We start from the raw sequence: 15,853 nt of genomic DNA, 5'->3' as shown, positions 1-15,853 counted from the left end.
TGCAGTGCCCCAGTATGGTGACAGTCTCTCTCTCTCTCTCTGTGCAGAGTGCCCCAGTATGGTGACAGTCTCTCTCTGTGCAGAGTGCCCCAGTATGGTGACAGTCTCTCTCTCTCTCTGTGCAGAGTGCCCCAGTATGGTGACAGTCTCTCTCTCTCTGCGCAGAGTGCCCCAGTATGGTGACAGTCTCTCTCCCTTTCTCTCTGTGCAGAGTGCCCCAGTATGGTGACAGTCTCTCTCTCTCTCTGTGCAGAGTGCCCCAGTATGGTGACAGTCTCTCTCTCTCTCTCTGTGCAGAGTGCCCCAGTATGGTGACAGTCTCTCTCTCTCTCTCTGTGCAGAGTGCCCCAGTATGGTGACAGTCTCTCTCTCTCTCTGTGCAGAGTGCCCCAGTATGGTGACAGTCTCTCTCTCTCTCTGTGCACAGTGCCCCAGTATGGTGACAGTCTCTCTCTCTCTCTCTGTGCAGAGTGCCCCAGTATGGTGACAGTCTCTCTCTCTCTGTGCAGAGTGCCCCAGTATGGTGACAGTCTCTCTCTCTCTGTGCACAGTGCCCCAGTATGGTGACAGTCTCTCTCTCTCTCTGTGCAGAGTGCCCCAGTATGGTGACAGTCTCTCTCTCTCTCTGTGCAGAGTGCCCCAGTATGGTGACAGTCTCTCTCTCTCTCTCTGCAGAGTGCCCCAGTATGGTGACAGTCTCTCTCTCTCTCTCTCTCTGTGCAGAGTCCCCCAGTATGGTGACAGTCTCTCTCTCTCTCTGTGCAGAGTGCCCCAGTATGGTGACAGTCTCTCTCTCTCTCTCTCTGCAGAGTGCCCCAGTATGGTGACAGTCTCTCTCTCTCTGCAGAGTGCCCCAGTATGGTGACAGTCTCTCTCTCTCTCTGTGCAGAGTGCCCCAGTATGGTGACAGTCTCTCTCTCTCTGTGCAGAGTGCCCCAGTATGGTGACAGTCTCTCTCTCTCTGTGCAGAGTGCCCCAGTATGGTGACAGTCTCTCTCTGTGCAGAGTGCCCCAGTATGGTGACAGTCTCTCTCTCTCTCTCTGTGCAGAGTGCCCCAGTATGGTGACAGTCTCTCTCTCTCTCTCTCTCTCTCTGTACAAAGTGCCCCAGTAAGGTGACAGTCTCTCTCTCTGTGCAGAGTGCCCCAGTATGGTGACAGTCTCTCTCTCTCTCTCTCTCTCTCTGTGCAGAGTGCCCCAGTATGGTGACAGTCTCTCTGTGCAGAGTCCCCCAGTATGGTGACAGTCTCTCTCTCTCTGTGCAGAGTGCCCCAGTATGGTGACAGTCTCTCTCTCTCTCTGTGCAGAGTGCCCCAGTGTGGTGACAGTCTCTCTCTCTGTGCAGACTGCCCCAGTATGGTGACAGTCTCTCTCTCTGTGCAGAGTCCCCCAGTATGGTGACAGTCTCTCTCTCTCTGTGTGCAGAGTGCCCCAGTATGGTGACAGTCTCTCTCTCTCTCTGTGCAGAGTGCCCCAGGATAGTGACAGTCTCTCTCTCTCTCTCTGTGTGCAGAGTGCCCCAGTATGCTGACAGTCTCTCTCTCTCTCTCTCTGTGCAGAGTGCCCCAGTATGGTGACAGTCTCTCTCTCTCTGTGCAGAGTGCCCCAGTATGGTGACAGTCTCTCTCTGTCTCTCTCTCTGTGCAGAGTACCCCAGTATGGTGACAGTCTCTCTCTCTCTCTGTGCAGACTGCCCCAGTATGGTGACAGTCTCTCTCTGTGCAGAGTGCCCCAGTATGGTGACAGTCAGTTCAGTTCAGTTCAGTTCAAATGCTTTATTGGCATGAAAGTTTACAGAGAACCATATTGCCAAAGCTTACATAGCAAAAAGGTACAGTTTTCCAACATTCTGTAGGTGTCAATCGATTTGACATTTGTTGGGTATATACAATATTACTTTTAAACAATATTAATTTTAAACAGTCTTTCTACTTCATTTGTTACGTTCAATATTAATTTTAAACAGTCTTACTTTTAAACAGTCCTCAGGTTGTGACATGTTGTTACATATTTAGCCCCAAGGTATGGTCTGTCTCCTTCTCCTAGGACTAATCTCAATTTTGACAGATCATCCAATTCCTTGAAATCTGGGGTTGTTTGGCTTAGCTTGTTGAATAATATGTTTCTTGATGTGTTGAATTTTTCGCATTTTAGGAGGAAATGCATTTCTGTTTCAACCAGTCTCTATCTTTCTCTGTGCAGAGTGCCCCAGTATGGTGACAGTCTCTCTCTCTCTCTGTGCAGAGTGCCCCAGTATGGTGACAGTCTCTCTCTCTCTGTGCAGAGTGCCCCAGTATGGTGACAGTCTCTCTCTCTCTCTGTGCAGAGTGCCCCAGTACGGTGACAGTCTCTCTCTCTCTGTGCAGAGTGCCCCAGTGTGGTGACAGTCTCTCTCTCTGTGCAGACTGCCCCAGTATGGTGACAGTCTCTCTCTCTCTGTGCAGAGTCCCCCAGTATGGTGACAGTCTCTCTCTCTCTGTGTGCAGAGTGCCCCAGTATGGTGACAGTCTCTCTCTCTCTCTGTGCAGAGTGCCCCAGGATAGTGACAGTCTCTCTCTCTCTCTGTGCAGAGTGCCCCAGTATGGTGACAGTCTCTCTCTCTCTCTGTGCAGAGTGCCCCAGTATGGTGACAGTCTCTCTCTCTCTCTCTCTGTGCAGAGTGCCCCAGTATGGTGACAGTCTCTCTCTCTCTGTGCAGAGTGCCCCAGTATGGTGACAGTCTCTCTCTCTCTGTGCAGAGTGCCCCAGTATGGTGACAGTCTCTCTCTGTGCAGAGTGCCCCAGTATGGTGACAGTCTCTCTCTCTCTCTCTCTGTGCAGAGTGCCCCAGTATGGTGACAGTCTCTCTCTCTCTCTCTCTCTGTACAGAGTGCCCCAGTAAGGTGACAGTCTCTCTCTCTGTGCAGAGTGCCCCAGTATGGTGACAGTCTCTCTCTCTCTCTCTCTCTGTGTGCAGAGTGCCCCAGTATGGTGACAGTCTCTCTGTGCAGAGTCCCCCAGTATGGTGACAGTCTCTCTCTCTCTGTGCAGAGTGCCCCAGTATGGTGACAGTCTCTCTCTCTCTCTGTGCAGAGTGCCCCAGTGTGGTGACAGTCTCTCTCTCTGTGCAGACTGCCCCAGTATGGTGACAGTCTCTCTCTCTGTGCAGAGTCCCCCAGTATGGTGACAGTCTCTCTCTCTCTCTCTGTGCAGAGTGCCCCAGGATAGTGACAGTCTCTCTCTCTCTCTGTGCAGAGTGCCCCAGTATGCTGACAGTCTCTCTCTCTCTCTCTGTGCAGAGTGCCCCAGTATGGTGACAGTCTCTCTCTCTCTGTGCAGAGTGCCCCAGTATGGTGACAGTCTCTCTCTGTCTCTCTCTCTGTGCAGAGTACCCCAGTATGGTGACAGTCTCTCTCTCTCTCTCTGTGCAGAGTGCCCCAGTATGGTGACAGTCTCTCTCTCTCTCTCTCTCTCTCTCTGTGCAGAGTGCCCCAGTATGGTGACAGTCTCTCTCTGTGCAGAGTGCCCCAGTATGGTGACAGTCTCTCTCTTTCTCTGTGCAGAGTGCCCCAGTATGGTGACAGTCTCTCTCTCTCTCTGTGCAGAGTGCCCCAGTATGGTGACAGTCTCTCTCTCTCTGTGCAGAGTGCCCCAGTATGGTGACAGTCTCTCTCTCTCTCTGTGCAGAGTGCCCCAGTACGGTGACAGTCTCTCTCTCTCTGTGCAGAGTGCCCCAGTGTGGTGACAGTCTCTCTCTCTGTGCAGACTGCCCCAGTATGGTGACAGTCTCTCTCTCTCTGTGCAGAGTCCCCCAGTATGGTGACAGTCTCTCTCTCTCTGTGTGCAGAGTGCCCCAGTATGGTGACAGTCTCTCTCTCTCTCGGTGCAAAGTGCCCCAGGATAGTGACAGTCTCTCTCTCTCTCTGTGCAGAGTGCCCCAGTATGCTGACAGTCTCTCTCTCTCTCTGTGCAGAGTGCCCCAGTATGGTGACAGTCTCTCTCTCTCTGTGCACAGTGCCCCAGTATGGTGACAGTCTCTCTCTGTCTCTCTCTCTGTGCAGAGTGCCCCAGTATGGTGACAGTCTCTCTCTCTCTCTCTGTGCAGAGTGCCCCAGTATGGTGACAGTCTCTCTCTCTCTCTCTCTCTGTGCAGAGTGCCCCAGTATGGTGACAGTCTCTCTCTCTCTCTGTGCAGAGTACCCCAGTATGGTGACAGTCTCTCTCTCTGTGCAGAGTGCCCCAGTATGGTGACAGTCTCTCTCTCTCTCTGTGCAGAGTGCCCCAGTGTGGTGACAGTCTCTCTCTCTGTGCAGACTGCCCCAGTATGGTGACAGTCTCTCTCTCTGTGCAGAGTCCCCCAGTATGGTGACAGTCTCTCTCTCTCTGTGTGCAGAGTGCCCCAGTATGGTGACAGTCTCTCTCTCTCTCTGTGCAGAGTGCCCCAGGATAGTGACAGTCTCTCTCTCTCTCTGTGCAGAGTGCCCCAGTGTGGTGACAGTCTCTCTCTCTCTCTGTGCAGAGTGCCCCAGTATGGTGACAGTCTCTCTCTCTCTCTGTGCAGAGTGCCCCAGTATGGTGACAGTCTCTCTCTCTCTCTGTGCAGAGTGCCCCAGTATGGTGACAGTCTCTCTCTCTCTCTGTGCAGAGTGCCCCAGTATGGTGACAGTCTCTCTCTCTCTCTCTCTCTGTGCAGAGTGCCCCAGTATGGTGACAGTCTCTCTCTCTCTCTGTGCAGAGTGCCCCAGTATGCTGACAGTCTCTCTCTCTCTCTCTGCAGAGTGCCCCAGTATGGTGACAGTCTCTCTCTCTCTCTCTGTGCAGAGTGCCCCAGTATGGTGACAGTCTCTCTCTCTCTCTGTGCAGAGTGCCCCAGTATGGTGACAGTCTCTCTCTCTCTGTGCACAGTGCCCCAGTATGGTGACAGTCTCTCTCTCTCTCTCTCTGTGCAGAGTGCCCCAGTATGGTGACAGTCTCTCTCTCTCTGTGCAGAGTGCCCCAGTATGGTGACAGTCTCTCTCTCTCTGTGCACAGTGCCCCAGTATGGTGACAGTCTCTCTCTCTCTCTGTGCAGAGTGCCCCAGTATGGTGACAGTCTCTCTCTCTCTCTGTGCAGAGTGCCCCAGTATGGTGACAGTCTCTCTCTCTCTCTCTGCAGAGTGCCCCAGTATGGTGACAGTCTCTCTCTCTCTCTCTCTGTGCAGAGTCCCCCAGTATGGTGACAGTCTCTCTCTCTCTCTGTGCAGAGTGCCCCAGTATGGTGACAGTCTCTCTCTCTCTCTCTGCAGAGTGCCCCAGTATGGTGACAGTCTCTCTCTCTCTGCAGAGTGCCCCAGTATGGTGACAGTCTCTCTCTCTCTCTCTCTGTGCAGAGTGCCCCAGTATGGTGACAGTCTCTCTCTCTCTCTGTGCAGAGTGCCCCAGTGTGGTGACAGTCTCTCTCTCTGTGCAGAGTGCCCCAGTAAGGTGACAGTCTCTCTCTTTCTCTGTGCAGAGTGCCCCAGTATGGTGACAGTCTCTCTCTCTCTCTGTGCAGAGTGCCCAGTATGGCGACAGTCTCTCTCTCTGTGCAGAGTGCCCCAGTATGGTGACAGTCTCTCTCTCTGCGCAGAGTGCCCCAGTATGGTGACAGTCTCTCTCTCTCTCTGTGCAGAGTGCCCCAGTATGGTGACAGTCTCCCTCTCTCTGCGCAGAGTGCCCCAGTATGGTGACAGTCTCTCTCTCTCTCTCTCTGTGCAGAGTGCCCCAGTATGGTGACAGTCTCTCTCTGTGCAGAGTGCCCCAGTATGGTGACAGTCTCTCTCTCTCTGTATGCAGAGTGCCCCAGTATGGTGACAGTCTCTCTCTCTCTCTGTGCAGAGTGCCCCAGTATGGTGACAGTCTCTCTCTCTCTGTGTGCAGAGTGCCCCAGTATGGTGACAGCTCTCTCTCTCTCTCTCTGTGCAGAGTGCCCCAGTATGGTGACAGTCTCTCGCTCTCTGTGCAGAGTGCCCCAGTATGGTGACAGTCTCTCTCTCTCTGTGCACAGTGCCCCAGTACGGTGACAGTCTCACTCTCTCTCTCTCTCTGTGCAGAGTGCCCCAGTATGGTGACAGTCTCTCTCTCTCTGTGCAGAGTGCCCCAGTATGGTGACAGTCTCTCTCTCTCTCTGTGCAGAGTGCCCCAGTATGGTGACAGTCTCTCTCTCTCTCTCTGTGCAGAGTGCCCCAGTATGGTGACAGTCTCTCTCTCTCTCTGTGCAGAGTGCCCCAGTATGGTGACAGTCTCTCTCTCTCTCTGTGCAGAGTGCCCAGTATGGTGACAGTCTCTCTCTCTCTGTGCAGAGTGCCCAGTATGGTGACAGTCTCTCTCTCTCTGTGCAGAGTGCCCCAGTATGGTGACAGTCTCTCTCTCTCTGTGCAGAGTGCCCAGTATGGTGACAGTCTCTCTCTCTCTCTGTGCAGAGTGCCCCAGTATGGTGACAGTCTCTCTCTCTCTCTCTGTGCAGAGTGCCCCAGTATGGTGACAGTCTCTCTCTCTCTCTGTGCAGAGTGCCCCAGTATGGTGACAGTCTCTCTCTCTCTCTCTCTCTGTGCAGAGTGCCCCAGTATGCTGACAGTCTCTCTCTCTCTCTGTGCAGAGTGCCCCAGTATGGTGACAGTCTCTCTCTCTCTCTCTCTCTGTGCAGAGTGCCCCAGTATGGTGACAGTCTCTCTCTCTCTCTCTCTCTGTGCAGAGTGCCCCAGTATGCTGACAGTCTCTCTCTCTCTCTGTGCAGAGTGCCTCAGTATGGTGACAGTCTCTCTCTCTCTCTCTCTGTGCAGAGTGCCCCCAGTATGGTGACAGTCTCTCTCTCTCTCTGTGCAGAGTGCCCCAGTATGGTGACAGTCTCTCTCTCTCTGTGCAGAGTGCCCCAGTATGGTGACAGTCTCTCTCTCTCTCTCTGTGCAGAGTGCCCCAGTATGGTGACAGTCTCTCTCTGTCTCTCTCTCTGTGCAGAGTGCCCCAGTATGGTTACAGTCTCTCTCTCTCTCTGTGCAGAGTGCCCCAGTATGGTGACAGTCTCTCTCTCTCTCTCTCTCTCTGTGCAGAGTGCCCCAGTATGGTGACAGTCTCTCTCTCTCTCTCTCTCTCTCTCTCTCTGTGCAGAGTGCCCCAGTATGGTGACAGTCTCTCTCTCTCTGTGCAGAGTGCCCCAGTATGGTGACAGTCTCTCTCTCTCTGTGCAGAGTGCCCCAGTATGGTGACAGTCTCTCTCTCTCTCTGTGCAGAGTGCCCCAGTATGCTGACAGTCTCTCTCTCTCTCTGTGCAGAGTGCCCCAGTATGGTGACAGTCTCTCTCTCTCTCTCTCTGCAGAGTGCCCCAGTATGGTGACAGTCTCTCTCTCTGCAGAGTGCCCCAGTATGGAGAGTCTCTGTGTCTTAGATTGAGTCCAGCAGGTGGCAATACTTACCAGCCCAGCACTGTAGTATCCAGGCAAATATTTCTCACAGATCTGAACCAGCACCAGAAGGCTTGCTGTGGGGAAAAATGGAGAGACAGAAAATGTTAACTCTACTCACTGCCATGTTTCCTCAAGTTACACAGCAACTACAGCTGCATTCTGTGTGAACATATTCCATCATGCAGAGGTGCCCCAGGATCAGACTGTAATAATCAAACCGTGCACTGCAATCAGACTGTAATAATACAATGGAGCACTGCAATCAGACCCAGGCTGTGTGCTTCCTGTGATATCTCTCACCTCCGCTGGCATGTGCATGAGCAGCACGGCTGCGACTGGGGCCTGCGCCTGGCAGTAACCCTCCTCGGGTCGGTAGATGGTGTAGGCCTTGAGGATTCGGTACAGATCCTGCTGTCTGCAATGTGAACACAAGGCCAGTTACATCCTACTTTGAGGCAATGGTCCCATTTTGAACAGGATTACTGTATCTTTAACTGAACGACACCTTTTCCTGACTGCCCTGCTGTACGGCCAGCAGCTTCATGATGCAGGATGCTCGGAAGTTAAACGTCACTACAACGGTCCACTCAGAGGCCTGACCGCCACTGGTCTAGGTGAAAGGTGAACCGAGGTAGTACGAAATTAGACAAAGGGAACCGGGACACACACAGTGTGGGTCCCATTCCGCGACCCCCCCCCCCCCCCGCCCCCTTAAGACGCTCCCGAATACCTACCTCTTTGACCAAGCTTTTGGTCACCTGTCCTAATTTCTCCTTATGTCATAGAGTTTATACAGCACAGAAAGAGGCCCTTCGGCCCATCGCGTCCGGGCCAGCCATCAAGCCCTGTCTAATCTAATCCCATTTTCCAGCATTTGGTCCGTAGCCTTGTATGCTATGGCATTTCAAGTGCTCATCTAAATGCTTCTTGAATGTTGTGAGGGTTCCTGCCTCTACCACCCTTTCAGGCAGTGAGTTCCAGACTCCAACCACCCTCTGGGTGAACAAGCTTTTCCTCAAATCCCCTCTAAACTCCTGCCCCTTACCTTGAAACTATGCCCATTATGTGGCTCAGTGTCAAATTTTGTTTGATAACACTCCTGTGACGCGACTTGGGACGTTTTGCCACGTTAAAGGCGCTATAAATATACAAGTTGTTGTTATTGTGAAACATACCCGTGACCCCCTCTCAATGCAAACATCTCATGGAATGGAAACTGCCTGTGTAAATCTTTCTCGATGATGTCCAGCCACTTTGGGTCTCCTTGCTGTCGGTCCAGCTCCTGTGGAAAGGAAGAGAAGGAGGCTAGACCGCGAGCACGCACTCACAGGCACATACCCGATTGTGACCCAAGTAACAAGATGGGCGAGCAGCTGTTGTACCGGAGACCCAGGTTGAGGTGTGATGTACTGGGGGGGGGGGGGGGGGGGGAGGGGGTCTAAGGCCAGCAGCAAGGCTGTGGGTTGCAGGCCTTGTTAGACACGGTGAGGAGATGGCTGTGTGTTGCTGTCACCAAGATGGGGTGAAAGAGAGTGGCACAGTGCAGGGGATGGGGTCGCCATTCATACAGGAATCATTACAGGCATCGTCTCGGGATAAGGGGTTGGTCATTTAGGACTGAGATGAGGAAGAATTTCTTTACTCAGAGGGTGGTGAACCTGTGGAATTCTCTGCCCCAGAGGCTGTGGAGGCTCAGTCGTTGGGTGTATTCAAGGCTAAGATCAATAGATCTTTGGTCTCATGGGAAATCGAGAGATATGGCATCGGTTGGGAAAGTGGAGTGCAGAGCGAAGATCAGCCATGATCGTACTGCAGGCTCGAGGACAGTAGGGCCTACTCCTGCTGCTATTTCTGATGTTCTTAAGTACAGGGATGGGGACTCCATTCACACGGGGGGAGAGGGTAGACTCCATTCACACGGGGGGAGAGGGTAGACTCCATTCACACGGGGGGAGAGGGTAGACTCCATTCACACGGGGGGGAGAGGGTAGACTCCATTCACACGGGGGGAGAGGGTAGACTCCATTCACACGGGGGGAGAGGGGAGACTCCATTCACACGGGGGGAGAGGGTAGACTCCATTCACACGGGGGGAGAGGGTAGACTCCATTCACACGGGGGGAGAGGGTAGACTCCATTCACACGGGGGGAGAGGGTAGACTCCATTCACACGGGGGAGAGGGTAGACTCCATTCACACGGGGGGAGAGGGTAGACTCCATTCACACGGGGGGAGAGGGTAGACTCCATTCACACGGGGGGAGAGGGGAGACTCCATTCACACGGGGGGAGAGGGTAGACTCCATTCACACGGGGGGAGAGGGTAGACTCCATTCACACGGGGGGGAGAGGGTAGACTCCATTCACACGGGGGAGAGGGTAGACTCCATTCACACGGGGGGAGAGGGTAGACTCCATTCACACGGGGGGAGAGGGGAGACTCCATTCACACGGGGGGGGAGAGGGTAGACTCCATTCACACGGGGGGAGAGGGTAGACTCCATTCACACGGGGGGAGAGGGTAGACTCCATTCACACGGGGGGAGAGGGTAGACTCCATTCACACGGGGGGGAGAGGGTAGACTCCATTCACACGGGGGGAGAGGGTAGACTCCATTCACACGGGGGGAGAGGGTAGACTCCATTCACACGGGGGGAGAGGGTAGACTCCATTCACACGGGGGGAGGTCGGGAGAGGGTAGACTCCATTCACACGGGGGGGGAGAGGGTAGACTCCATTCACACGGGGGAGAGGGTAGACTCCATTCACACGGGGGAGAGGGTAGACTCCATTCACACGGGGGGAGAGGGTAGACTCCATTCACACGGGGGGAGAGGGTAGACTCCATTCACACGGGGGGAGAGGGTAGACTCCATTCACACGGGGGGAGAGGGGAGACTCCATTCACACGGGGGGAGAGGGAGACTCCATTCACACGGGGGGGAGAGGTAGACTCCATTCACACGGGGGGGAGAGGGTAGACTCCATTCACACGGGGGGGGAGAGGGTAGACTCCATTCACACGGGGGGAGAGGGTAGACTCCATTCACACGGGGGGAGAGGGTAGACTCCATTCACACGGGGGAGAGGGTAGACTCCATTCCACGGGGGGAGAGGGTAGACTCCATTCACACGGGGGAGAGGGTAGACTCCATTCACACGGGGGGAGAGGGTAGACTCCATTCACACGGGGGGAGAGGTAGACTCCATTCACACGGGGGGAGAGGGTAGACTCCATTCACACGGGGGGAGAGGGTAGACTCCATTCACACGGGGGAGAGGGTAGACTCCATTCACACGGGGGGAGAGGGTAGACTCCATTCACACGGGGGGAGAGGGTAGACTCCATTCACACGGGGGGAGAGGGTAGACTCCATTCACACGGGGGGGAGAGGGTAGACTCCATTCACACGGGGGGAGAGAGGGTAGACTCCATTCACACGGGGGGAGAGGGTAGACTCCATTCACACGGGGGGAGAGGGTAGACTCATTCACACGGGGGGAGAGGGTAGACTCCATTCACACGGGGGAGAGGGTAGACTCCATTCACACGGGGGGGAGAGGGTAGACTCCATTCACACGGGGGAGAGGGTAGACTCCATTCACACGGGGGGGAGAGGGTAGACTCCATTCACACGGGGGAGAGGGTCACGGGGAGAGGGTAGACTCCATTCACACGGGGGGAGAGGGTAGACTCCATTCACACGGGGGGAGAGGGGAGACTCCATTCACACGGGGGGAGAGGGTAGACTCCATTCACACGGGGGGAGAGGGTAGACTCCATTCACACGGGGGGGAGAGGGTAGACTCCATTCACACGGGGGGAGAGAGGTAGACTCCATTCACACGGGGGGAGAGGGTAGACTCCATTCACACGGGGGGAGAGGGTAGACTCCATTCACACGGGGGGGAGAGGGTAGACTCCATTCACACGGGGGGAGAGGGTAGACTCCATTCACACGGGGAGTCACCGGGGGGAGAGGTAGACTCCATTCACACGGGGGGGAGAGGGTAGACTCCATTCACACGGGGGGAGAGGGTAGACTCCATTCACACGGGGGGGAGAGGGTAGACTCCATTCACACGGGGGGAGAGGGTAGACTCCATTCACACGGGGGAGAGGGTAGACTCCATTCACACGGGGGGGAGAGGGTAGACTCCATTCACACGGGGGGAGAGGGTAGACTCCATTCACACGGGGGGAGAGGGTAGACTCCATTCACACGGGGGGAGAGGGTAGACTCCATTCACACGGGGGGAGAGGGTAGACTCCATTCACACGGGGGGAGAGGGTAGACTCCATTCACACGGGGGGAGAGGGTAGCTCCATTCACACGGGGGGAGAGGGTAGACTCCATTCACACGGGGGGAGAGGGTAGACTCCATTCACACGGGGGGAGAGGGTAGACTCCATTCACACGGGGGGAGAGGGTAGACTCCATTCACACGGGGGGAGAGGGTAGACTCCATTCACACGGGGGGAGAGGGTAGACTCCATTCACACGGGGGGAGAGGGTAGACTCCATTCACACGGGGGGAGAGGGTAGACTCCATTCACACGGGGGGAGAGGGTAGACTCCATTCACACGGGGGGAGAGGGTAGACTCCATTCACACGGGGGGAGAGGGTAGACTCCATTCACACGGGGGGAGGTGGGTAGACTCCATTCACACGGGGGGGAGAGGGTAGACTCCATTCACACGGGGGGAGAGGGTAGACTCCATTCACACGGGGGGAGAGGGTAGACTCCATTCACACGGGGGGAGAGGGTAGACTCCATTCACACGGGGGGAGAGGGTAGACTCCATTCACACGGGGGGAGAGGGTAGACTCCATTCACACGGGGGGAGAGGGTAGACTCCATTCACACGGGGGGAGAGGGTAGACTCCATTCACACGGGGGGAGAGGGTAGACTCCATTCACACGGGGGGAGAGGTAGACTCCATTCACACGGGGGAGAGGGTAGACTCCATTCACACGGGGGGAGAGGGTAGACTCCATTCACACGGGGGGAGAGGGTAGACCTCCATTCACACGGGGGGAGAGGGTAGACTCCATTCACACGGGGGGAGAGGGTAGACTCCATTCACACGGGGGGAGAGGGTAGACTCCATTCACACGGGGGGAGAGGGTAGACTCCATTCACACGGGGGGAGAGGGTAGACTCCATTCACACGGGGGGAGAGGGTAGACTCCATTCACACGGGGGGAGAGGGTAGACTCCATTCACACGGGGGGGAGAGGGTAGACTCCATTCACACGGGGGGAGAGGGTAGACTCCATTCACACGGGGGGAGAGGGTAGACTCCATTCACACGGGGGGGAGAGGGTAGACTCCATTCACACGGGGGGAGAGGGTAGACTCCATTCACACGGGGGGAGAGGGTAGACTCCATCACACGGGGGGAGAGGGTAGACTCCATTCACACGGGGGGAGAGGGTAGACTCCATTCACACGGGGGGAGAGGGTAGACTCCATTCACACGGGGGGAGAGGGTAGACTCCATTCACACGGGGGGAGAGGGTAGACTCCATTCACACGGGGGGAGAGGGTAGACTCCATTCACACGGGGGGAGAGGGTAGACTCCATTCACACGGGGGGAGAGGGTAGACTCCATTCACACGGGGGGAGAGGGTAGACTCCATTCACACGGGGGGAGAGGGTAGACTCCATTCACACGGGGGAGAGGGTAGACTCCATTCACACGGGGGGAGAGGGTAGACTCCATTCACACGGGGGGAGAGGGTAGACTCCATTCACACGGGGGGAGAGGGTAGACTCCATTCACACGGGGGGAGAGGGTAGACTCCATTCACACGGGGGGAGAGGGTAGACTCCATTCACACGGGGGGAGAGGGTAGACTCCATTCACACGGGGGGAGAGGGTAGACTCCATTCACACGGGGGGAGAGGGTAGACTCCATTCACACGGGGGGAGAGGGTAGACTCCATTCACACGGGGGGAGAGGGTAGACTCCATTCACACGGGGGGAGAGGGTAGACTCCATTCACACGGGGGGAGAGGGTAGACTCCATTCACACGGGGGGAGAGGGTAGACTCCATTCACACGGGGGGAGGAGAGGGTAGACTCCATTCACACGGGGGAGAGGGTAGACTCCATTCACACGGGGGGAGAGGGTAGACTCCATTCACACGGGGGGAGAGGGTAGACTCCATTCACACGGGGGGAGAGGGTAGACTCCATTCACACGGGGGAGAGGGTAGACTCCATTCACACGGGGGGAGAGGGTAGACTCCATTCACACGGGGGGAGAGGGTAGACTCCATTCACACGGGGGAGAGGGTAGACTCCATTCACACGGGGGGAGAGGGTAGACTCCATTCACACGGGGGGAGAGGGGTAGACTCCATTCACACGGGGGGAGAGGGTAGACTCCATTCACACGGGGGGAGAGGGTAGACTCCATTCACACGGGGGGAGAGGGTAGACTCCATTCACACGGGGGGAGAGGGTAGACTCCATTCACACGGGGGGAGAGGGTAGACTCCATTCACACGGGGGGAGAGGGTAGACTCCATTCACACGGGGGGAGAGGGTAGACTCCATTCACACGGGGGGAGAGGGTAGACTCCATTCACACGGGGGGAGAGGGTAGACTCCATTCACACGGGGGGAGAGGGTAGACTCCATTCACACGGGGGGAGAGGGTAGACTCCATTCACACGGGGGGAGAGGGTAGACTCCATTCACACGGGGGGAGAGGGTAGACTCCATTCACACGGGGGGGAGAGGGTAGACTCCATTCACACGGGGGGGAGAGGGTAGACTCCATTCACACGGGGGGAGAGGGTAGACTCCATTCACACGGGGGGAGAGGGTAGACTCCATTCACACGGGGGGGAGAGGGTAGACTCCATTCACACGGGGGGAGAGGGTAGACTCCATTCACACGGGGGGAGAGGGTAGACTCCATTCACACGGGGGAGAGGGTAGACTCCATTCACACGGGGGGAGAGGGTAGACTCCATTCACACGGGGGGAGAGGGTAGACTCCATTCACACGGGGGGAGAGGGTAGACTCCATTCACACGGGGGGAGAGGGTAGACTCCATTCACACGGGGGGAGAGGTAGACTCCATTCACACGGGGGGGAGAGGGTAGACTCCATTCACACGGGGGGAGAGGGTAGACTCCATTCACACGGGGGGAGAGGGTAGACTCCATTCACACGGGGGGAGAGGGTAGACTCCATTCACACGGGGGGGAGAGGGTAGACTCCATTCACACGGGGGGGAGAGGGTAGACTCCATTCACACGGGGGGGAGAGGGTAGACTCCATTCACACGGGGGGAGAGGGTAGACTCCATTCACACGGGGGGAGAGGGTAGACTCCATTCACACGGGGGGAGAGGGTAGACTCCATTCACACGGGGGGAGAGGGTAGACTCCATTCACACGGGGGGAGAGGGTAGACTCCATTTCACACGGGGGAGAGGGTAGACTCTATTCACACGGGGGGGAGAGGGTAGACTCCATTCACACGGGGGGAGAGGGTAGACTCCATTCACACGGGGGGAGAGGGTAGACTCATTCACACGGGGGGAGAGGGTAGACTCCATTCACACGGGGGGGAGAGGGTAGACTCCATTCACACGGGGGGAGAGGGTAGACTCCATTCACACGGGGGGAGAGGGTAGACTCCATTCACACGGGGGGAGAGGGTAGACTCCATTCACACGGCGGGGGGGGGGGGGGGGGCGAGAGGGTAGACTCTATTCACACGGGGGGAGAGGGTAGACTCTATTCACACGGGGGGAGAGGGTAGACTCCATTCACACGGGGGAGAGGGTAGACTCTATTCACACGGGGGGAGAGGGTAGACTCCCATTCACACGGGGGGAGGGGTAGACTCCATTCACACGGGGGGGAGGGTAGACTCTATTCACACGGGGGGAGAGGGTTAGACTCTATTCACACGGGGGGAGAGGGTAGACTCACTTCACACGGGGGGGGGGGGGAGAGGGTAGACTCCATTCACACGGGGGGGAGAGGTAGACTCCATTACACGGGGGGAGAGGGTAGACTCCATTCACACGGGGGGAGAGGGTAGACTCCATTCACACGGGGGGAGAGGGTAGACTCTATTCACACGGGGGGAGAGGGTAGACTCTATTCACACGGGGGGAGAGGGTAGACTCTATTCCACACGGGGGGAGAGGGTAGACTCCATTCACACGGGGGGAGAGGTAGACTCTATTCACACGGGGGGACGAGGGTAGACTCCATTCACACGGGGGGGAGGGTAGACTCCATTCGAACAGGGGGGAGAGGGTAGACTCTAATCACACGGGGAAGGGGGGGGGGGAAGAGGGTAGACTCTATTCACACGGGGGGGAGGGGAAGAGAGGGTAGACTCTATTCACACGGGGGGGGAGGGTAGACTCATTCACCCGGGGATAGGTAGACTCTATTCACACGGGGAGAGGG

General features: G+C 56.3%; 1 protein-coding gene across 1 annotated transcript in view; it reads right to left on the bottom strand.

The window, feature by feature from the left end:
* LOC147095454 (TBC1 domain family member 10B-like) overlaps nucleotides 1-15,853 on the bottom strand; it is a 62,053-nt gene that overhangs the window by 20,221 nt on the left and 25,979 nt on the right. The window contains 4 exon segments of the mRNA XM_085974598.1: nucleotides 7,410-7,459; nucleotides 7,462-7,474; nucleotides 7,701-7,815; nucleotides 8,576-8,682. Coding sequence (XP_085830724.1) covers nucleotides 7,410-7,459; nucleotides 7,462-7,474; nucleotides 7,701-7,815; nucleotides 8,576-8,682 — 285 coding nt within the window.

Source organism: Somniosus microcephalus, unplaced genomic scaffold, assembly GCF_052327205.1.
Source record: "Somniosus microcephalus isolate GS21.2 unplaced genomic scaffold, FLI_Smic_1.0 unresolved_chr1, whole genome shotgun sequence".
Lineage (NCBI taxonomy): Eukaryota > Metazoa > Chordata > Chondrichthyes > Squaliformes > Somniosidae > Somniosus > Somniosus microcephalus.
The sequence above is the reverse complement of the archived record's forward strand: the minus strand, read 5'-3'. Positions and strand labels throughout refer to the sequence as shown.